Genomic DNA, 23,022 nt, shown 5'->3' with positions numbered 1-23,022 from the left:
ACCAGCCATACTGCTCGTTCTGTGCGTGATTTCCTGCAAGACAGGAATGTCAGTGTTCTGCCATGGCCAGCGAAGAGCCTGGATCTCAATCCCATTGAGCACTTCTGGGACCTGTTGGATCGGAGGTGAGGGCTAGGGCCATTCCCCCAGAAATGTCCGGGAACTTGCAGGTGCCTTGGTGGAAGAGTGGGGTAACATCTCACAGCAAGAACTGGCAAATCTGGTGCAGTCCATGAGGAGGAGATGCACTGCAGTACTTAATGCAGCTGGTGGCACACCAGATACTGACTGTTACTTTTGATTTTGTTCAGGGACACATTATTCCATTTCTGTTAGTCACATGTCTGTGGAACTTGTTCAGTTTGTCTCAGTTGTTGAATCTTGTTATGTTCATACAAATAATTATACATGTTAATGAGCTGAAAATAAACACAGTTGACAGTGAGAGGACGTTTCTTTTTTTTGCTGAGTTTATATATGTGAGTGAGTGAATGAAGTTCCACAGACATGTGGCTAACAGAAATGGATAATGTCCCTGAACAAAATCAAAAGTAACAGTCAGTAATCGGTGTGGCCCCCAGCGGTGTTGGCTCTGTCTATATTAACCATGTATACTGTCTATATTAACCATGTATACTGTCTATATTAACCATGCTGTCTATATTAACCATGTATGCTGTCTATATTAACCATGTATGCTGTCTATATTGCTTGTAATTGATATAAGTCAACATCTAAGTATTAAGTATTTTTATGTAAATTGTTACGGCTGTATTGTTTTAAAACCCCTATAATGTTGTGGGTCCATCAGACCCGTGAACATCGGGTGAATAACAAGCACATGAACACCACACAAGGGTTAAGGAAGGCGACAAGTGTTCTTTCACGTATGGCCTAGATGTATTTATGTGAGACCTTTGCGAACAGGCCACGACTATCACAATGTCAGATGGCGAGGCCCAGACAGTCAAACACATTGAAGTGCCTCAGTTGGAATCCAAGAACAATTTCACAGGTTTATCTTTGTCCTCAAGGATAAAGGGAAGGGACAAAGACACGTAAACAAGATGGGGCCTAGGGTTATACTTACAGTGGCTGTTACTCTGTGACAATGGATCGGACGGTGACCTTGTCTTGGTGAACAAAGGAGTGCAGTTGTCTTGAATAATCTGACATGTCCTCTTGTCAACATGAAACCATCTCATAGTGACAGTGCAAATTAGGAGGGTCCTTCTTGACTTGTGGTGGTAATGCTGTGCCTGGACTTTAGCACCATGTGGAAAAAACACTTTAAAATGTAAAAAGAATGACAATACTGTTATTTAATAAGAAAACATATATGTAAGTAATTTACACTTGGGGGCCGCAGGTAGCCTAGTGGTTAGAGCGTTAGGCCAATAACCGAAAGGTTGCTGGATTGAATCCCGGAGCTGACAAGGTCTTCCCTGAACAAGGCAGTTAACCCACTGTTCCCTGGTAGGCTGTCAATTTAAATAAGAATTTGTTCTTAACTGACTTGCCTGGTTAAATAAATACAATTATACTGCAAAAACTGGGGGGTAACAAATTGGCTTATCCCGATGCTGATGTGTAGATATGTAGTGAATACGATTTGATTAGATACTTATTTAATTAATTAAACAAAAGCATTATATTTACRGAAAATATATCGAGAAAAAAGTCAACAATTCCTACAAAATWGTTTAAATAATTTGTGTCAAGTCATTGGTGTTACATTGTGTCAGTGGTGTTACAGCACAGRTTATTGGTGTTTTGGAAGGGGGCCACATTCTATGTTGCACAATACAACTTTATACATACTGTTCCTGATTTAAGATCAAATACATTTCCCGGTGGCTAAAATTCTAATAGTTCACATAATTTCAGTTTGTGACAAAAGCAATTATAGTGTTCAGAATCATTGTACCATCGAAACCACTGCGAAATATCTTTTCCATGACCAATAATATTGTATTTTTCAGTTGTTTTCAAGCTGGTGAACAAAACTGAAAGTAAAAGATGCAAAAACAAGACTTAAGAACGGGAAACATAGAAATAGCGGAGATAGAACAGATCTACCACGTCTTAGACTTGCTTTCAATGAGAACGACAGCTCTATAACAGATATTTCTATGTGAATTTGGTCTGGGTCGCCCCCCAAAAAGTTACGTACTGCAGCTTTAAGCTAGAGATATCGTTCCTTCCTGCGGCGGAAGGTGGCCGAGCAACAGGAAGACATCCCAAAAACCCGTCTTCTCACAAAGAGTTTTGTGCCCATCCCAAAAAAGGGTTAAACGTGTCAAAGAACAAAAAACTATTTCCTAAGCATTTTTATATATCTCCTAGAATTAGTACAGACACTTCAAACCCGTATTCCTTATTACTTATGATTTGACTGTCTTTTTGCCATTTATGAATGTGCTATTCAATGCGTTTCTATGTGCTATAGTAGTAAAGGCAAAATTCAATATTTGATCAAATACATTCCTATCCTAGGMATACCTAGGATAGGATAAASYMMYCCYYCYMMCCCCCCCCCCCCCCCTTAAAAGAGTTAGATGCACTATTGTAAAGTGGTTGTTCCACTGGATATCATAAGGTGAATGCACCAATTTGTAAGTCGCTCTGGATAAGAGCGTCTGCTAAATGACTTAAATGTAAATGTTATTATTATACCTACAGGGGTCCTAAAATTCTAAATCAAATAGATAAATGATCCATGGTATGACCATTAGGAGTGCTTTATTTAAAAGCAGGATTACATGATACAAATGAACATGAGATTGTCATTCTGTCCTTGCTCAAACATTACATACCATACATGCACCATACTTGGATGTACATGGTGTCAGACTGACCTTCGGAGGAGGGTGCTATTGTCATCGTGAAGCCATAAACAAAGGGTTACGCACCCTGGGGGATTTTGTCCCCTCCTCTGCCCTCATGAATAGCCTGCCTTAGACACACACCTCTGCTTCCAAATACAGATCTTTTAAAATAATCAGAGTAACTTTTGCATCGGCCCATCTCCATATAGGGCTGAGCAACAGCCTTTATAAAGAGGGTTGCAGGTCTGGAGAGAAACAGACCAGGGAGACACAAAGCACCGGACTGTCATCCTAAAGGTAAGCACATAGTCTGCTGAGGAAGACTCATGATTAAAGGACCTAACAACTATGATTCCCACAGCATCACAAGGCACCAATCAGCAAATAAATAACTGGTCAGGTGATTGATGTTGGTCTTTGTATTTGTCTATTTCGTTCTCAGCAGAGATCCTTTCTACCAAACCAAGAGGTGACCACTGACCAACAACAGGTAAGGAACGTGAACTTCCACACTAAGGTTGTAGAGTGTAGATACACTCTCTTGACTAAGGCTCAGGCCTACCTATATATATTTAAAGTCATGGCATGCATTTTCTTGGTTGTTGAAGTTGTTGTTGTGAAATAGTTTTTATAGTGGTTTACAGCAGTACATTTTGCCTTAACTGTATCTGCAATTAATTGAATTTGGGCCATTGAAAGTCTGACTGGAATGAAGGTGATTTAATGTGTAATTCATTATACAAGAGCACGTGTTGAGGGTTGAAGACAGCAGTCTCTCTATCTTGAGATAAACTTGTTATCCAGGTCAGTCTCTCTATCTTGAGATCAACTTGTTATCCAGGTCAGTCTCTCTATCTGGAGATCAACTTGTTATCCAGGTCAGTCTCTCTATCTGGAGATCAACTTGTTATCCAGGTCAGTCTCTCTATCTTGAGATCAACTTGTTATCCAGGTCAGTCTCTCTATCTTGAGATCAACTTGTTATTCAGGTCCAGTCTCTCTATCTTGAGATCAACTTGTTATTCAGGTCAGTCTCTCTATCTTGAGATAAACTTGTTATTCAGGCCAGGTCAGTCTCTCTATCTGAGATCAACTTGTTATTCAGTCAGTCTCTCTATCTGAGATAAACTTGTTATCCAGGTCAGTCTCTCTAGCTTGAGATCAACTTGTTTATCCAGGTCAGTCTCTTCTATCTTGAGATAAACTTGTTATCCAGGTCAGTCTCTCTATCTTGAGATCAACTTGTTATCCAGGTCAGTCTCTCTATCTTGAGATCAACTTGTATTCAGGTCAGTTCTCTATCTTGAGATAAACTTGTTATCCAGGTCAGGTCTCTTCTATCTTGAGATAAACTTGTTATCCAGGTCAGTCTCTCTATCTTGAGATAAACTTGTTATTCAGGCCAGGTCAGTCTCTCTATCTTGAGATAAACTTGTATTTCAGCCAGGACACCAATTGAGAATCCTAGCCAAGAGTAACATTTTATTGAAGCCATACAAATATTATTATGACACGATCATTAAGCATTATAAGACTTGTCATAAGTGACTACGAACTGCTTATAATATGTAAGTATTGTTGCGAACAGCGGGGCAGGGAAGCGAACCCGGGTCGCTGGGGAGAAAGTCAAACACATCGCACTGACAGGGTTAACTCACTTAGGGGGGAATTGTAACATGGCTCACATTAGTGAGGATCGTTACACTTCCCGCTCCGAACAGGAAAGAAGCATCCCAGTGCCTCGACCACATCAGCCCCCTCACACGTCTGTCTGTGCGTTCCCATGGCACCCATCCCACTTCTAACACCAATTGTTGACCTACTTGGTGAGAATCGTAACGTGGCTCATATTAGCGAGAATCGCTACAGTATTCTATTACAAGAAGCTAGAGTTATTATCAGTCATTTAGAACCTATTATAAATTGCCACATAGAAAGACAACATATATGTTAAGTTATGAAACATTGTAAGGACTCATACATATAACAGTAATAACAATACATTATAACTGTACACCACAACCCATTAACACTAAATAAACCATGTCAGAATCTGTCAGCATCTCATTCAAAATGGAATTTGCTAATACAGTATTAACCATTGCCTAATGATTCTGAAGACTGAAGGTCCAATCCCTGTGATGTAAAAAAAAATGAACTCTYTTCTTTACCATGTACCCAACAAAAACACGTATTCACTGTGAAACAAAACGAAAGGAACATAAAACTGCATATCAATTCAAAAAAGCACAGGATAAATACTATTTTATAACTATCCTGGATTGACAGTTTTCAATTTTGATTCAACAGACAATTTTCAGGTTTACTAACTAATGTTAATGTCAGAATGGGATCTTTTGAATGACACTGTGGATTGATGTAGATATTCTCTGATCCTCCCTGAACAGATTTCAGGATGGGGGACATGCTTATGGAGGAGTTCGGGGCAGCAGCTCCCTTTCTGCGTAAACCAGACAAGGAGAGGATGGAATGCCAGACGAGACCCTTTGACATAAAGAGGGAGTGCTATGTACCTGACCCTGAGGTTGAGTACGTCAAGGGCACAATCACCACCAGAGACGGGGACAAAATCACAGTTAACACGGAGTTTGGGAAGGTGAATGTTTTAATAAAAAAGGTTTTTAACGTGGATAGACAACAGGAACAATATGTAGTCTATGTAATGATTTGTGTTCTATTTCCTTTACTGATATGAAATAGAATAGCGCTGTACTTTGAAAAATGAAATGAAACAAACTGTGGAAATGTAATTTGCTCTTCTTTCAGACTGTTGTCGTGAAGGAGATTGACTGCCACCCCCAGAACCCGCCAAAGTTTGATAAAATTGAGGACATGGCGATGTTCACCTTCCTGCACGAGCCCGCCGTGCTGTTTAACCTCAAAGAGCGCTACGCAGCCTGGATGATCTACGTAAGTCATCACCTGCCTGCTGATATCTCCATTATATCAAAACATGGATTCAAATGAATATAACTTAAATCTGCACCTCTCACGTCTTCCACAGACCTACTCAGGGCTGTTCTGTGTCACTGTCAACCCCTACAAGTGGCTGCCAGTGTACGATCAGTCTGTTGTCAATGCTTACAGAGGCAAGAAGAGGACAGAAGCTCCTCCTCACATCTTCTCCATCTCTGACAATGCCTACCAGTACATGCTCTCAGGTAAAATGCAACCGTTGTTTTCTAAGTACATTCAAAACATCAAACTATATTTGGAAAAGTGCTATTTACTGATAATTCATTTTCTTTCAACAGACAGGGAAAACCAGTCTGTCCTCATCACGTAAGTACCTCAACCAAAAGTTATATCAATTTGAGGCTATTTCCAATTAGGAGAAATGTTCAATCATCAACATTTGTATTTCAATCCCAGTGGAGAATCCGGTGCTGGAAAGACTGTGAACACCAAGCGAGTCATTCAGTACTTTGCCAGCATCGCTGCCGTCGCTGGAAAGAAAAGTGCAGCAGAAGAGAAAAAGGTCAACAGAATGTCCATCCTAAATGAAACACACTTCCTGGTTGTATGAGCATGTTGACAAAGATATTCACGACAGAAAATGTAACACTGTATGSGATGTTGGTTTGTAGGGGACCYTGGAGGATCAAATCATCCAGGCCAATCCTGCCCTGGAGGCGTTTGGTAACGCAAAGACCATCAGGAATGACAACTCCTCCCGATTCGTACGTTTTTTCCCCCTCTTGTTTGAGAACACGTCTTTATTATCAAATCCTATCATCATATTATCTGGTGTATATACACCCATTCATTAATATGTTGGTAAAACCTTTACAGGGTAAATTCATCCGAATTCATTTTGGAGTCACTGGGAAACTTTCCTCTGCTGACATTGAGACTTGTAAGTAAAAGTTAAATTTGATCAGGTTTGAAAAAATCTCTTTGACAACAGATTCATAAAATACACCTGTACTTTTTCATGCATATCAGATCTTCTGGAAAAGTCACGTGTCACTTTCCAGCTCAAGGCTGAGAGAGACTACCACATCTTCTACCAGATTCTGTCCCAAAAGAAACCAGAACTGCTGGGTGAGTAATACAACACTCAACGAGGTACTGAACACTATATCAGTGTCTCTCAACCTCAGGTCTGTGGACCAGCACCAGTCCTTGGAATGWTACTGATCGTTGTCAGTAAATTAGCTGCCACAAAACAGATTGAGAAACACTGCGTAATAAACAGTACCATAGACACATTGAACTGTGCTGTTCTTTTCAGAGATGCTCCTCATCACCAGCAATCCCTACGACTACGCCTTCATCTCCCAAGGAGAGATTAAAGTCACTTCCATTGATGATTCTGATGAGCTAATGGCTACTGATGTAAGTCAATTTTCATGACAATTTCCATTTATCTCTCCTCGTTCATCTGTCCAACTTTCTATCCAATGCAACGAAAAAAAATGTTACTTTATTCTGCACTAGGATGCCTTTAATGTGCTGGGCTTCTCTCAAGAAGAGATTAATGGCATTTACAAGCTGACCGGGGCCATAATGCACTACGGCAACATGAAGTTTAAGAACAAGCAGAGRGAGGAGCAAGCAGAATCTGATGGCACTGAGGGTGAGGATATAAAACCTCTCTCTTTAATATATAGTAATCTTTGAAAAATCTGACGGTCAGAATTGCCTCCTCCTACGACCATTAAAACCTTTCCTTTCCAGATGTCGACAAAGTCGCATATCTGATGTGCCTGAACTCTGCGGACCTGGTCAAGGGGCTGTGTCACCCAAGGGTCAAAGTAGGAAATGAATGGGTCACCAAAGGTCAGAGTGTCGATCAGGTGAGTCTAAAAATAAATAAAAAAGTTGTAAATTTCCAGGAGCTAATAATTGTGAGTATAAAAACTTCTGTTWAGAGTTGCTAATATTTTTAATGAGTGATTCCCCCATTGAGCAGGATGTTTAATCCAGGACTAGGCCTAATCTGTGTCTGGGAAACTGTCCCCATGTGTTCATGTTGAACCTATGTTTTAGTAATTCAGCTTCTCAATATTTTGCAGGTGTACTACTCTATTGGYGCACTGTCAAAGAARATWTACGAGAACATGTTCCTGTGGATGGTGATAAGAATCAACCTGACTCTGGACACTAAGAACGCCCGGCAGCACTACATTGGTGTGCTGGACATYGCTGGCTTTGAGATCTTTGATGTGAGTGTTTGATGTACGCTACATTTCATAAAAATAACCAATTGAGGTGTCACTACAGACACGGGTTCGAACCCAGGCTGTGTCACAAACGTCCACGATCGGGAGTCCCATAGCGCGGCGCACAATTGGTCCAGTGTTCGTCCGGGTTACGGGATGGTTTGGCCAGGGGGGGGGGGATTTTACTTGGCGCATTACGCTGAAGCGACTCCTTTTGGAGAATGCATGACTCGACCTTAACCTCTCCCAAGCCCCTCGGGGAAATGCAGCGATGACACAAGATCGCAATTGGATATCACAAAATTGGGGAGAAAATGGGGGGTAAAATACAACAACAACAACAAAAAATAAGAAAAAAAAGAACACATCATCAAACGATTTATCTAAAACATTACAGCTGACAAAAATAAAGTAACTGTGAACTTGTATTTCAGTTCAACACCTTTGAGCAGCTGTGCATCAACTTCACTAATGAGAAGCTGCAGCAGTTCTTCAACCACCACATGTTTGTGCTGGAGCAGGAAGAGTACAAGAAAGAGGGCATCGTCTGGGAGTTCATTGACTTCGGCATGGACTTGGCTGCCTGCATTGACCTCATCGAAAGGGTTGGTGTCTTCAGTTTTTTGACAGTCGTTCATATGAARTGTCCTGAGATATCTTTGAGATTTCAAACATTTAATTGGGAGTACTTTTAAAATGAGCATTACGAAAGGGGAAAATCTTCATAGACAAAATGATTCTGATATTTATTCACTATGCTTTTCTCTTGGTACTAATGGATTTTCCTTCCTTCCACCAGCCCATGGGTATCATGTCYATCCTTGAAGAGGAGTGCATGTTCCCCAAGGCCAGYGATTCTACATTCAAGGCTAAGCTGTATGACACCCATCTGGGCAAAAACGCATGCTTCCAGAAGCCCAAGATTATTAAGGGAAGGCCGGAAGCACATTTCTCCCTGGTTCACTATGCTGGCACTGTTGACTACAACATTGGTAACTGGCTGGTGAAGAACAAGGACCCGCTGAATGAGACTGTGGTCGGACTGTTCCAGAAGTCAAGTCTTAAGTTCTTGTCCAATCTCTTTGCGAGCTACGCTGGTGCAGAAGGAGGTACTATATGTTTCTATCTGCAAAGACTACAAACCAATAAAGTAAATGACATTTAACATGATAGAACAGAGAAGCGGGAAGTAGCCTTGCGGTTAGAGTGTTGGGGCAGTTAACGAAAGGTTACATGTTCGAATACCTCAACCGACATGGAGCAAGGCACTTAAAACTAATTTACAACAAAACATTTCACTGCACCTATCCGGTGTATGTGACAACATGTATAATCTAATTGTTATCAGGTGAAGACAATAACAACATGTATAATCTAATTGTTATCAGGTGAAGACAATAACAACATGTATAATCTAATTGTTATCAGGTGAAGACAATAACAACATGTATAATATAATTGTCATCAGGTGAGGACAAAGCGGCTGGAGGAAAGAAGAAGAAAGGCTCTTCCTTCCAGACTGTGTCTGCACTGCACAGGGTAGATCCTGACATTAAATCAATCTAGCTTTTCACATCGCATTACATTACATTACATTACATTTGAGATGTCMGTATGTTGTGRATTGGCACGTTAGCATTTAATGCCGTTGTGACTCGTGAGGTACTCTGAGACTCATGCACTGACGGAGAATTTCTACATTTGTCATACTCACAGGAGAACTTGGGTAAACTCATGACCAACTTGAGGTCTACTCACCCCCACTTTGTGCGTTGCCTCATCCCCAACGAGACCAAGACTCCCGGGGCCATGGAGAATCCTCTGGTCATGCACCAGCTACGCTGTAACGGTGTGCTGGAAGGMATCAGGATCTGCAGAAAGGGCTTCCCCAACAGGATCCTGTATGCTGACTTCAAACAAAGGTAAAAAATAAGGTTATACAGTGGGGCAAAAAAGTATTTAGTCAGCCACCAATTGTGCAAGTTCTCCCACTTAAAAAGATGAGAGAGGCCTGTAATTTTCATCATAGGTACACTTCRACTATGACAGACAAAATGAGAAAAACAAATCCAGAAAATCACATTGTAGGATTTTTTATGAATTTATTTGCAAATTATGGTGGAAAATAAGTATTTAGTATATTAAAGTGCCCTTTAATATAGACCACATGGARAATTCAATACATCAGATTTGCTAACGGACAACATTCCTGAAGCTGTGCATCCTATGCGACCTCTCGGGAAGATTTTAACCCACTTTATAGCAAAATGAATCCAAGTTTTCACCATCATTGTAAAGCCCTAGTTATTTTGTTGCTTTGACAAAGTAATATCTCAAGAGTATTATTTATTTAATGTGATTAGTGATTCATAACAATTTTTTTTAAATAATAATAATAAATATCCCTAATTTTAAGGTCAACCCTGTTACGTGAACTRAACTGAAACTGTTCCTTAAAAATTAAGAAAAACAAAACATGGACATCCAATAGTCAAATCATAGTGTAAAAGTAGATGAGCTRGTTCTACTCTTTTTGGTCATTTTCTGATGTTTTGTGGTGGAAAACTGAGTGGGTGGAGCACAACATGTCAACACTGTTAGCCGTAGATAAACAGGCTAGAAATGTCCATTTCCTTGTGAAGCTTTGCATTCATTTGCCACTCCCTGTTGCACACAATGAGCTTCCATTCCCCCCTCACAAGGCGAATTATGGATGATTTAAGATTAGGTCGTCAACCCTATKACGATAACCCTGTTACTTTATTTGGCACTTAATGATAGGTACTTATGATAGTATTTTTATTTATTTATTTAACCTTTTGAGATGGGAAAACATGTTTTTCTTAAGTTGAATATGTGCTCTTTAGGAAAGAATTAAATMAAATGTACAGTACCAGTCAAAAGGTAGGACACACCTACTCATTCAAGTTATTTTWTAAACTATTTTCTACATTGTAGAATAGTAGTGAAGACATCAAAACTATGAAATAACACAAATGGATCAWGAAGTAACCAAGAAAGTGTTAAACAATATATTTTAGATTTTTCAAAGTAGCCACCCTTTGCCTTGATGACAGCTTAGCACACTCTTGGCATTCTCTCAATCAGCTTCATGAGGACTTMTTTTCCAACAGTGAACTCTGTGAAGCATTTATTTGGGCTGCAATCTGAGGCTGGTAACTCTAATGAACTTATCCTCTGCAGCAGAGGTAACTCTGGGTCTTCCTTTCCTGTGGCGGTCCTCATGAGAGCCAGTTTCATCATAGGGCTTGATGGTTTTTGCAACTGCAATTGAAGAAACATTCAAAGTTCTTGAAATTGTCCGAATTGACTGACCTTCATGTCTTAAAGTAATGATGGACTGTTGTTTCTTTTTGCTTATTTGAGCTGTTCTTRCCATAATATGGACTTGGTCTTTTACCAAATAGGGCTATCTTCTGTATACCCCCCTACCTTGTCACAATACAACTGATTGGCTCAAATACATTTAAAAAGAAAGAMATTCCACAAACTAACTTTTAACAAGACACACCTGTAAATTGAAATGCATTCCAGGTGACTACCTCATGAAGCTGGTTGAGAATGCCAAGAGTATGCAAAGCTGYCATCAAGACAAAGGGTGGCTACTATCTCAAACATAAAATACATAAAAATATACCACTTTTTTGGTTACTACATGATTCCATATGTTTTATTTCATAGTTTTGATGTAGAAAATAGTAAAAAATAAAGAAAAACCTTGGAATGAGTWRRTGTGTCCAAACTTTTGACYTGTAATGTCTATTGAAGATAATTGTTTGGTGATTTTAATTCAGATATCGCATCCTCAACCCAAATGCTATCCCYGAGGGTCAGTTCATTGACAACGTGAAGGCRGCAGAAAAACTGCTGGGCTCTCTGGACATTGACCACACCCAGTACAGATTAGGACACACTAAGGTAAGTKCTCCAAATAGATGGAAGGCAATATGGCCTGTCGGATCAGGAGGGAAAGATAGGACCAACAAAAAGGGTCCTAGCAACATATTGCCATTACACCACTATCACCAAAACCAGGCCAAACTGAGCAATACCCGTAGAGTTGTACTAGAGAACTGATGCAATGGCCACTTCTATGAMAGAATGGSCAGCGCCATTGAGGACTATCYATTTTAAAGAAGTCAATTACGTTTTCTTACATTTCCATGAGTGTATTATTGGAAGTTTGTAAATAAACTGAAAAGGTTCATACAAGCACCTACTGAGCCAGAGTGCATCATCTAGACTCTAGATTCTAGAGGTATAAAAACAACATGGTTGGTGATTTACTGCCCCCTGCTGTTATTACTCTGACCTTTGGTGACCCATTCAGGAATATAATTAATTGGCTGACCCCTCCAGCTGATCTGAATGGAATTCTGTGATTCGTCCTTAACCATATACACAGTAAAATCATTGATGTGTACTGCATATATACACACCGTTATCTATCTATCTATCTATCTATCTATCTATCTATCTATCTATCTATCTACCCACCTTTATATGTCTCTGTATATCTTTATTAGGTGTTCTTTAAGGCTGGTCTCCTGGGTACCCTTGAGGAGATGAGGGACGACCGTCTCGCCCTCATCATCACCGGCATGCAGGCCAGATCACGTGGTCTACTTGCCAGGATTGAGTTCCAGAAAATTGTTGACCGCAGGTTGGAAAAACAATAGATAGAAACTTCTGCAGACAATATGGTGGAGGTGGAAAAGGTTGTATAACAAGCTAATTTTATAACAATTCACAGGGATGCTTTGCTTGTGATCCAATGGAACATTCGTGCCTTCATGGGTGTCAAGAACTGGCCCTGGATGAARATGTTCTTCAAGATCAAACCTCTGCTGGTTTCAGCAGAAACTGAGAAAGAGATGGCCAACATGAAGGAAGAATTCCTGAAGCTTAAAGAGCTTTTTGCTAAAACGGACGCYCGTAGAAAGGAGCTGGAAGAGAAGATGGTCTCCCTTCTCCAAGAGAAGAACGACYTGCARATGGCAGTCCTATCTGTGAGTAAAAGACACATTTCTAAACGACTTTGATGTACCTTTAACTGCATTCGTCCCTTTGCTGCAGTCACATCCTGTGTAAAAATGGCCTTTCGAGGTCTTAGCATGACTGAGGYCCAATCCCAAACCAGCCTTAACTCCTTTGAAGGTTCATCTGTTGCCACACTTGCTGGCAAACCTCAAAGGGTGACTTCCAGAGCTGCGTGGATATCAATAAACCCGGTCCAACTACAGGACGCATTCGTGACTTCAACAATGCAATTTAAGGAAAAATAGTACARTAATGAAAATGTATTTTATAAATTCTTTCAAAGATATAACAAGATACAAGATGAACAAAATCTTTAACCTCAACCTCAATAACATTTTCATTTTGTTACATGTTTCACACCTCGAAAATAAGCCAAAAAAATGCGCGTGTCATATCATTAGGCAAGACTTTCCATTWTTTCATATGAAATTGGGCCAAGTCCAAACATGATGCATGTTGGGATAGCACTTTGCCCTGGAGCCTACAGCGGTGCTGGTCAAAATGGCCATCGGAGGGTCTCTAATTAGTCCCTACCCCCTTGATCGTTTTCACTCCCTCAGCTTTGTGAATATGGCGGAAAAACTTGTGAACGTGCAAATCGAGGGCTTACGGGAAGGGACTGGTTTGGGATTCAGCAAGAGACATGGAAAAACAGAGGGATGAGGCGTGATTTGATGAATCGATATGTCATACAATTAATKAATACAGAATATTTTACAACCAACCAAATGTATGAAATTTGAAGGATTTGATATATGCTTACAATATATTGACACGTTGACAGTCAGAAGACACTCTTGGTGACGCTGAAGAGAGATGTGAGGGGCTGATCAAGAATAAGATCCAGCTTGAGGCCAAAGCCAAAGAGCTGACAGAGAGGCTGGAGGATGAGGAGGAGATGAACTCAGAGCTGACTGCTAAGAAGAGGAAGCTGGAGGATGAGTGCTCAGAACTCAAGAAGGACATTGATGATCTGGAGCTCACTCTGGCTAAAGTGGAGAAGGAGAAGCATGCCACAGAGAACAAGGTCAAAGCTTCTCTTTATTCTTGGGTTGTTAAAATTACAAATAATTGGCGTGGATGAAAGTGTAATGACACTCGTGTTTTCTTTAGGTTAAAAACCTGACTGAGGAGATGGCAGCTCTGGACGAAATCATTGCCAAGCTGACCAAGGAGAAGAAGGCTCTGCAGGAGGCTCATCAACAAACGTTGGATGACCTGCAGAGTGAGGAGGACAAGGTCAACACGCTGACCAAGGCCAAAGCCAAACTGGAACAGCAAGTTGATGACGTGAGTATCGAATTAGTATTGATAAAAATGACTACATATTTAGTCATATCCTAAAAAAATAGGTTACAGCAAATGGTTTACTCCTAATATYGTTTAAATATATCCTTTATCAGCTTGAAGGGTCTCTGGAGCAAGAGAAGAAGGTGAGRATGGACCTGGAGAGAGCAAAGAGAAAGCTGGAGGGAGATTTGAAGTTGACCCAGGAGAGCCTAATGGACCTGGAGAACGACAAGCAACAGATGGAAGAGAGGATGAAGAAGTAAGATCACAAATACATTTAACTGTTTACATACTAATAATATTTTATAGCAGAAAAGACCACAACTCCCAAAAATCATTCAAATAGATGTTTATGTTAAACTTCTTTTTTTTTACTCATCAGGAAGGACTTTGAGATGAGCCAACTCAACAGCAAGATTGAGGATGAGCAGGCCATGAGCGCCCAACTCCAGAAGAAACTGAAGGAGCTGCAGGTATTTCAATATTATTGTTGAAAATATACTCTTTCTGTTACACTTGATTATGTTCTGCTCTTACCAGAAAAGTTTAATTCCGACCATTTCAGGCCCGCATTGAGGAGCTGGAGGAAGAGCTGGAGGCTGAGAGAGCTGCCCGTGCCAAAGTGGAGAAACAGAGGGCAGACTTGGCCAGAGAGCTGGAGGAGATCAGCGAGAGGCTGGAGGAGGCTGGTGGAGCCACTGCYTCCCAGATTGARATGAACAAGAAGAGAGAGGCTGAGTTCCAGAAGGTGCGCAGAGACCTYGAAGAGGCTACCCTGCAGCACGAGGCTACWGCTGCCACTCTGAGGAAGAAAAATGCCGACAGTGTAGCTGACCTGGGAGARCAGATTGAYAACCTTCAGAGAGTGAAGCAGAAGCTGGAGAAGGAGAAGAGTGAGCTCAGGCTGGAGCTGGATGATGTGGTCTCCAACATGGAGCAGATTGTCAAGACTAAGGTCAGTGGATTAACCATGATGAAATACAAGCATTTTTCTGAGATCAGATAGATATCGCACATGGCACTGCACATGGCACGACATGGCACGCCGCACTGGCACCGCACATGGCACCGCACATGGCAGAGATATTTCAGAATATGATCTATGAAGGGTGTGCTGCATTATTATATTTTTTAAAACAGGTTTTCAGGACAAACTTGGAGAAAATGTGCCGCACTCTCGAGGACCAGATGAGTGAATACAGGACGAAAGCTGAGGAAGGACAGCGATCCATCAATGATTTCACCATGCAGAAAGCAAAGCTTCAAACTGAGAACGGTATAACAACTTTAACATGAACATTCACATAAACAGCTACAATGAACATCCACAATAAGAGACTCATTGAAATGATCAAAAATTCGATGAAAACAGGTGAACTTGCCAGACAACTGGAGGAGAAGGACTCTCTGGTCTCCCAACTGACCAGGGGCAAGCAGTCCAACGTTCAGCAGATTGAAGACCTCAARAGACAACTGGAGGAGGAAGTCAAGGTATTTATACTAAAAATGTAGAATCTGTTATCCGACTACATTCATCCTCCGGCATAACTACGTATTATTTTTTTACCGTTATTTTCCAGGCAAAGAACGCACTTGCCCATGCAGTGCAGTCTGCTCGCCATGACTCAGACCTGCTCAGGGAGCAGTATGAGGAGGAGCAGGAGGCCAAGGCTGAGCTGCAGCGTGGCATGTCCAAGGCCAACGCTGAGGTGGCTCAGTGGAGAACCAAGTATGAAACTGATGCCATCCAGAAGACCGAGGAGCTTGAAGAGGCAAAGTAAGGATGTTTTCTTACTCTCAAGGCTATTCAACCTTGGCTGAACGAGCGATACACAACAGTATATGATGAATGATACATGAATTACCTGATATACAACCGTTATATATATATATAGAAAAATAAAGGCAGCTGTTCTGAAATGAGTTTCCCCATCTATGTCAATCTAGGAAGAAGCTGGCTCAGCGTCTGCAGGATGCCGAGGAAGCTGTGGAGGCTGTTAACGCTAAATGCTCCTCCTTGGAGAAGACTAAACACAGACTCCAGAATGAGATTGAAGATCTCATGGTGGATGTGGAGAGATCCAATGCAGCTGCTGCCGCTCTGGACAAGAAGCAGAGGAACTTCGACAAGGTATTATTATGGGACAGTCTTCTTAACTTTCCTTATAATACATGATAATTCATATGCTGTTTATTCAAGACCATTTACAATCCATGTATGATTCTACCAGGTCCTGGCTGAATGGAAGCAGAAGTTTGAGGAGTCTCAGACTGAGYTGGAGAGCTCCCAGAAAGAGGCCAGATCCCTCAGCACTGAGCTCTTCAAACTCAAGAACTCTTATGAGGAGTCTCTGGATCATCTGGAGACCATGAAGAGGGAGAACAAGAACCTACAAGGTCAGAGCATCAGTATTATTGGCCTGCATTTCAGGCAATCCTTTAAATATTATTAAAGAGATTTGTTATCACATGATACTGACGTGCAATAATTCCACCCCCCCCCCCCACACACAGAGGAAATTTCTGATCTGACTGAGCAACTTGGTGAGGGAGGAAAGAGCGTCCATGAGCTGGAGAAGATCCGTAAACAGCTGGAGCAGGAGAAGGCTGAGATACAGACTGCACTAGAGGAAGCTGAGGTGAGACTGGGAAATATTTACTGGTAGGGATAGACATCATTTACTGAGAGTAAAATATTAGAAGATTTTACATACAATGTGTGTTGTGTTCCCATAGGGCTCCCTGGAGCACGAGGAGGGCAAGATCCTGAGAGCACAGCTGGAGTACAACCAGGTCAAAGCTGACATTGAGCGCAAACTGGTGGAGAAGGATGAGGAGATGGAGATGAATAAGAGGAACCAGCAGAGAGTGGTGGATACCCTGCAGAGCTCCCTGGAGTCAGAGACTCGCAGCAGGAATGAAGCTCTCAGGCTGAAGAAGAAGATGGAGGGAGATCTCAATGAGATGGAGATCCAGCTCAGCCAGGCCAACAGGCAGGCAGGAGAGGCCCAGAAGCAACTTAAGGGTCTTCATTCCCATCTGAAGGTAACACTTCCACAGCATCTAATCCAGGGTTGGGGGTCAATTACAATTTAATTCGAAATTACAATTCAATTCTTGAATTTAGGTTGTAATTAAATTCGAATTTCACCACCAAGTTATGGAATTAGACTACTAGGACTGTTTGAATTGGAATTGGAAATCAATTTAATATTTGTGTAAGAGGGCGGCAGGTAGCCTAGTGGTTAGAGCATTGGACTAGTAACCAAAAGGTTGCTAGATCAAATCCCTGAGCTGACAAGGTAAAAATCTGTCGTTCTGCCCCTGAACAAGGCAGTTAACCCACTGTTCCTAGGCTGTCAATGAAAATAAGAATTTGTTCTTAACTGACTTGCCTAGTTAAATAAAGGTAAAACAAATATAATTGTTTGGGATAATATTGAATTTGGAATTGAATTATCCCTGATTTTAAAGACTAACCTTGAATTTTAATTGAATTAAATTTACAGGGAGATAGAATTGATTAAGAATTGAATTAGTGGAATTGACCGCAACCCTGATTTAATCTGACCTACTACATTTTTATTATACAGATGAAGACCAAAAAAATAATTGTTAAACAGATCTTGGGCTATTTCTGGGACCTCTTTCTAACAAAACCRAAATTCTCTCCACAGGATTCTCAACTGCAGCTGGATGATGCTCTACGTGGCGGTGATGACCTGAAGGAGAACATTGCCATTGTGGAGAGACGCAACAACCTGATGCAGGCTGAACTGGATGAGCTGAGGTCCCTGGTGGAGCAGACGGAGAGAGGCCGCAAACTGGCCGAGCAGGAACTGCTGGATGTTAGTGAGAGAGTTCAGCTACTGCACTCTCAGGTAAAAGGCATCGATAGACAACAATAGATAGCCTTATTAAATATACACAACTTGAAAATGTTGAAGATAATATGAAAGTAATTCCTCAACCACATGTGTAGAACACCAGCCTGCTGAGCCAGAAGAAGAAGCTAGAGGGTGACACATCCCAGCTTTCGACTGAAGTGGAAGAGGCTGTGCAGGAATGCAGAAACGCTGAGGAGAAGGCCAAGAAGGCCATTACTGATGCTGCCATGATGGCAGAGGAGCTGAAGAAGGAGCAGGACACCAGTTCTCACCTGGAGCGCATGAAGAAGAACATGGAGCAGACCATTAAGGACCTGCAGCACCGCCTGGATGAAGCTGAACAAATCGCCATGAAGGGGGGCAAGAAGCAGATCCAGAAGCTGGAGGCCAGAGTAAGTATTTGAGACTAAACTACTTTCTCTTCTATAAATGAACATAAAACATTTCTAGCTTCAATGTAGTTGCAACGACATAATATTGGAAATAGTGTTAACATCCATCACATCTTTCCAGGTGAGGGAGCTAGAGACTGAAGTGGAAATGGAGCAAAGGAGGAGCGGCGATTCTGTGAAAGGAGTCCGTAAATATGAGAGACGCATCAAGGAACTCACCTACCAGGTACATCAGAGTTGCACTATGAACATGCTCAGAATAAAACTAAGGTTCATATATATGACCCTATCCCCCCCCCCCCTCTCCCCCTTTGTTTTCTGGTGCAGACTGAGGAAGACCGTAAGAATTTGAGCCGTCTGCAGGACCTGGTGGACAAACTGCAGCTGAAGGTCAAATCCTTCAAGAGAACTGCAGAGGAGGCTGTAAGTACAAAACCTTCCATCATCCAACTGACGCATCTGTCATTTATGAATTGTTGCCTTTTGCTAGAGACTAAAATCATCCATATTTTTCACAGGAGGAACAAGCCAATTCCAATTTGGGCAAATTCCGCAAGATTCAGCATGAACTGGACGAGGCAGAGGAGAGGGCTGATATTGCTGAGTCTCAGGTCAATAAGATGAGAGCCAAGAGTCGGGACGTTGGTTCCAAGGTCAGTATCTGCTGCTTCAATCTTCAATTCATTATAATTTAATGACTTCCCCCCCCCATGTAATGTATGGCTGAAGCCTTTACGTTGAATACTTTATAATATCCAATAGCCATAATATCATTAACATCTGAATATCTACATTTATATGAATTAATTTGCGGGCGTCCATTGTGTTCTGAAACTATACAAGACAGGATCAACTCTAAATGTAATAGCTAACTGCTAACGGTCCCGATGGTTTCATAGATACATTTCCTGTACAAGAAAAAAAAGTCCCCACTTTACACTGAATGTATTTCCATGGTAGTTTTATAAGTAGGTACAGTGTAATAACAGTCAAAGATTATACTTTATACCTGTTGCAGTTTTATACATTCATTCATTTGATAAACAAATTCAAATTTAAAGGACAACTTCAATTTCAACTTTGGTATTTCAACCTTGTGTCTCTACCATAGCCTCAAGTCATTTCCTCGGTAGCAAATCACTAAAGATTATTATGTTATAGGGTAATTGCCAATAGCATTATAATTACTAACAATTATACTGTATGTAATAACCACTCCTCAACATTGATATTCATTACATGCTTTGACTTACAGAATTTTGTCTTTAGTAAGAATATGTACCGACACTACAAATTCCACTCAAACACTGTACCTTCCTATGCAGCTACTACCATGGTAACACATGGGATCTAAAGAAACCGGGACCATTTTTTTTTTTTTAAAGAAGATTTTATGTAATACCTACAGTTGAAGAATCAAATGAATCTACTGTTCATTTTATTTTAATTGTTCATTGGACAATATTGCAACTATAAAATGTTTTACAAACTTTTAATTGATTACATAGTAGATCTAAGGAGAAATCAGGACCATTCCAGGTTTGTTATCTGTATGGGGACAACATGATGTTCATAGTTTATAAGTGTATACTACTTACCTGTTGAAGCTTATTGTAATTTTAACTAGAGCACATTGTATATGGCAATATCAAGGTTTTCCAGTAGGATTACAATGTTCTTATAACCAAGGACCAGTCACCCAAAGGTTGCTAGATCGAATCCCCGAGCTGACAAGGTAAAAATCTGTCGTTCTGCCTCTGAACAAGGCGGTTAACCCACTGTTCCTAGGCCGTCGTTGTAAATAAGAATTTGTTCTTAAACTGACTTGCCTAGTTAAATAAAGGTACATTTGTTTAAATATATATTAAAAATCTATCTTCTCTGTGACAGAAAGGAAAGGATGAGGAGTGARACCAAGAGAACAAGAGTTGTGACCCAGCTCCCAGGTCAGTTGCCGTGGTTATAATTTGCACACTTCCTGGTTTCAGTGGTGACTTACAATGCAATTACATCATTTTTGGAGATGTTTATTGTAATAAGGACAGTAGTTGAAATTAAAGCAAAAGCCAAATTAATTTAATGTTAATTGAATTATTTGATTTGACATCCTTGCACCTTTAAAAGATGTCAAATCTTAGTTAATTTACTAGCAAACACAATTGTAATGTTCGGACCATTTAATGAATGAGTGTTTTAGTGCAGCATAAACACTCATTGGAGTTGCCCCATTGTGTAATTTACATTTCAAGACCCAAATTATATAATACAAATGTTTCCAGAATATAGAGCTGATTTTCCCAACCTTTTATCCACCTTCTGCCACAGAAAGGACATGATGAAGAGTGAAGCTCTCAGATGGACCTTTCTGGAAATCTCCTGACTGTAGTGCTTTAGTGTCTCTCTATTCTCCATGTAACATGAGCCGAATAAAGACAATCTCCTGACTGTAGTGCTTTAGTGGGTGCGCTCTATTCTCCATGGTAACATGAGCCGAATAAGAAAATCTCCGAACTGTAGTGCTTTATGTTCTCTCTATTCTCCATGTAACATGAGCCGAATAAAGACAATCTCCTACTGTAGTGCTTTAGTGTCTCTCTATTCTCCATGTAACATGAGCCGAATAAAGACAATTGAAATTGCATCTCTGTGTATTGCTTGTAATATGTTACGCTGTGTGCCAAAGGGTTTTCATGTCTGGTATAGACATAAGGTTGATGCTATTATGAATAGGAATTCCAGACATTTTGGAAGAAGGAAATTCACAACTTTTTTTTTTTTTTTTACACAATTATGTAAACACTGATTTTAATAGAATATATTGATAACTTACTTCAAGTGGTACCAYAGAAAAAGACAAACGTTTAACATATACATGTATCGTCTACATTTTTATAAAATTGGAAGTAATACAGTGAGCTCCAAAAAGTATTGGGACAGTGCATGTTTTATTTGTTTTGTCTCTGTATTCCAGCACTTTGGATTTGAAATGGTACAATGACTATGGGGTTAAAGTGCAGAGTGTCAGCTTTCATTTGAGGGTATTTCTATCCATATCGGGTGAACCGTTTAGAAATTACAGCACTTTTTGTACATAGTTCCCCCATTTTAGGGGACCAATAGTTTTGGAACAAATTCACTTGTGTGTATTAAAGTAAAACAAGTAAAATATTGGGTCCCATATTCATAGCGCACAATAATTTGAATATGACTCTTGAAATATTGTATTTTCACTGTGTGTTTCAAATATGTGACTCACCCCTTGGATTCGGTCTTATGAAGCAAAATGGTGAAATTGTGTTTTTTACATTGGATAAAAGTAGAGACTCAGAGTTACAACATGGTATCTCATACACTACAGTTGAGGAACAATGGGAAAGTAATTCTGCTTTCACTTTTGAGAAAATGGCCTTTGAATGTTTTGATATCTAGTGAAGAGCTCTTCTTTGTTTAAACCCATTCAGCATCGTTCACACCCTCTTAAGCTTTAGCCCCACCCATCTCGTTTCGCTCTCGGAGCGCACACTTGACGCTCTGGCCGATGATTTGTTTACCTCTGGATAACATGAAAATAACCTAACCAGCTCTGCTGGCAACAATTTCATTGCGCTTTTTTTCAGACGTTTACTGACACCGGCCATATTCACTGGGTGTTATACACACGTTACGTAACGTTAGCTAACGAGCCAGCCAGCCAACGTTAGCTAGTTAAACAACAATGAACACAGTGCCAAATCATGTCGTTACTACCCTGCATGAATACGGCTCTGGGTTACGAATAATATCGTTAACTAGGGAGCCAGCCAGCTAACGTTAGCTAGCTAGCTAACAGTACACTTGAAATGCTAGAAATGAAAGCACTTTGTCAAAATTAGTCATGTCTGAAAATGTAGCTAGCTAACGCTAGACTATCACACCTGTATACATCATCATGCATGATGGAAGTGTCTCCCTGTCAGGAATGCCATGCCACGGTTGCCCTTAGTTTGAAGATGTGATCCGGAGACAGGTGTTTTCTCCATCTCTTTAGCTATCAAACTCTAATTCCACAGATTTCAAAACTCAGTCCTCCAGAAAGTGGAGAGCAACAGTTATGCATCTCCACCACACAATACATTTTTTTAAAGCCGCATTCGACAGGATTACCAACACAGACTGACGAGCAGAAATAGACAGGAACCCTCTATATGGCAGACCAATCCGAACTCATCTCTCGGCATGTCCAGCCCACTCATTATCTCAGCCAATCATGGCTAGTGGGAAGGTTGCTGCCTTTTTCTTTGGCTTCGGATCGGCCCCCTTTATTTCCCTCAGCAAGATTTCTTTGGTCGAATATCTATGGTGATATACAATGGTAGAAAGCATGGAAAATCCAACAAAT

At 40.7% G+C, this 23,022-nt stretch overlaps 1 protein-coding gene across 2 annotated transcripts; it reads left to right on the top strand.

Moving 5' to 3' along the window:
• Positions 1–3,041: 3,041 nt before the first annotated feature.
• On the top strand, positions 3,042–21,093 carry LOC112072575 (myosin-7). Of its 2 annotated transcripts, none has more exons than XM_024139966.1 (40): positions 3,042–3,125; positions 3,271–3,318; positions 5,237–5,445; positions 5,616–5,759; positions 5,854–6,010; positions 6,104–6,131; positions 6,222–6,327; positions 6,437–6,529; positions 6,642–6,705; positions 6,795–6,893; positions 7,084–7,187; positions 7,290–7,428; positions 7,530–7,648; positions 7,868–8,017; positions 8,449–8,619; positions 8,814–9,123; positions 9,483–9,553; positions 9,731–9,936; positions 11,830–11,953; positions 12,562–12,698; positions 12,789–13,044; positions 13,860–14,102; positions 14,189–14,365; positions 14,479–14,624; positions 14,748–14,838; positions 14,931–15,320; positions 15,515–15,641; positions 15,738–15,856; positions 15,946–16,142; positions 16,313–16,496; positions 16,597–16,762; positions 16,880–17,004; positions 17,102–17,410; positions 18,043–18,246; positions 18,348–18,644; positions 18,766–18,870; positions 18,972–19,067; positions 19,163–19,297; positions 20,535–20,590; positions 20,970–21,093. In XM_024139966.1, exons 3-39 carry the CDS (start codon positions 5,245–5,247, stop codon positions 20,553–20,555), a joined length of 5,811 nt encoding a protein of 1,936 aa, XP_023995734.1. In that variant the 5' UTR covers positions 3,042–3,125; positions 3,271–3,318; positions 5,237–5,244; the 3' UTR covers positions 20,556–20,590; positions 20,970–21,093. The 2 variants fall into 2 exon arrangements, with proteins under 2 accessions (XP_023995734.1, XP_023995735.1); XM_024139967.1 differs by having other exon boundaries at positions 3,092–3,125; positions 3,274–3,318.
• The last annotated feature ends 1,929 nt before the right edge of the window (positions 21,094–23,022 follow it).

This window comes from Salvelinus sp. IW2-2015, unplaced genomic scaffold (genome assembly GCF_002910315.2).
Source record: "Salvelinus sp. IW2-2015 unplaced genomic scaffold, ASM291031v2 Un_scaffold1965, whole genome shotgun sequence".
In the NCBI taxonomy this organism is placed as follows: domain Eukaryota; kingdom Metazoa; phylum Chordata; class Actinopteri; order Salmoniformes; family Salmonidae; genus Salvelinus; species Salvelinus sp. IW2-2015.
The sequence above is the reverse complement of the archived record's forward strand: the minus strand, read 5'-3'. Positions and strand labels throughout refer to the sequence as shown.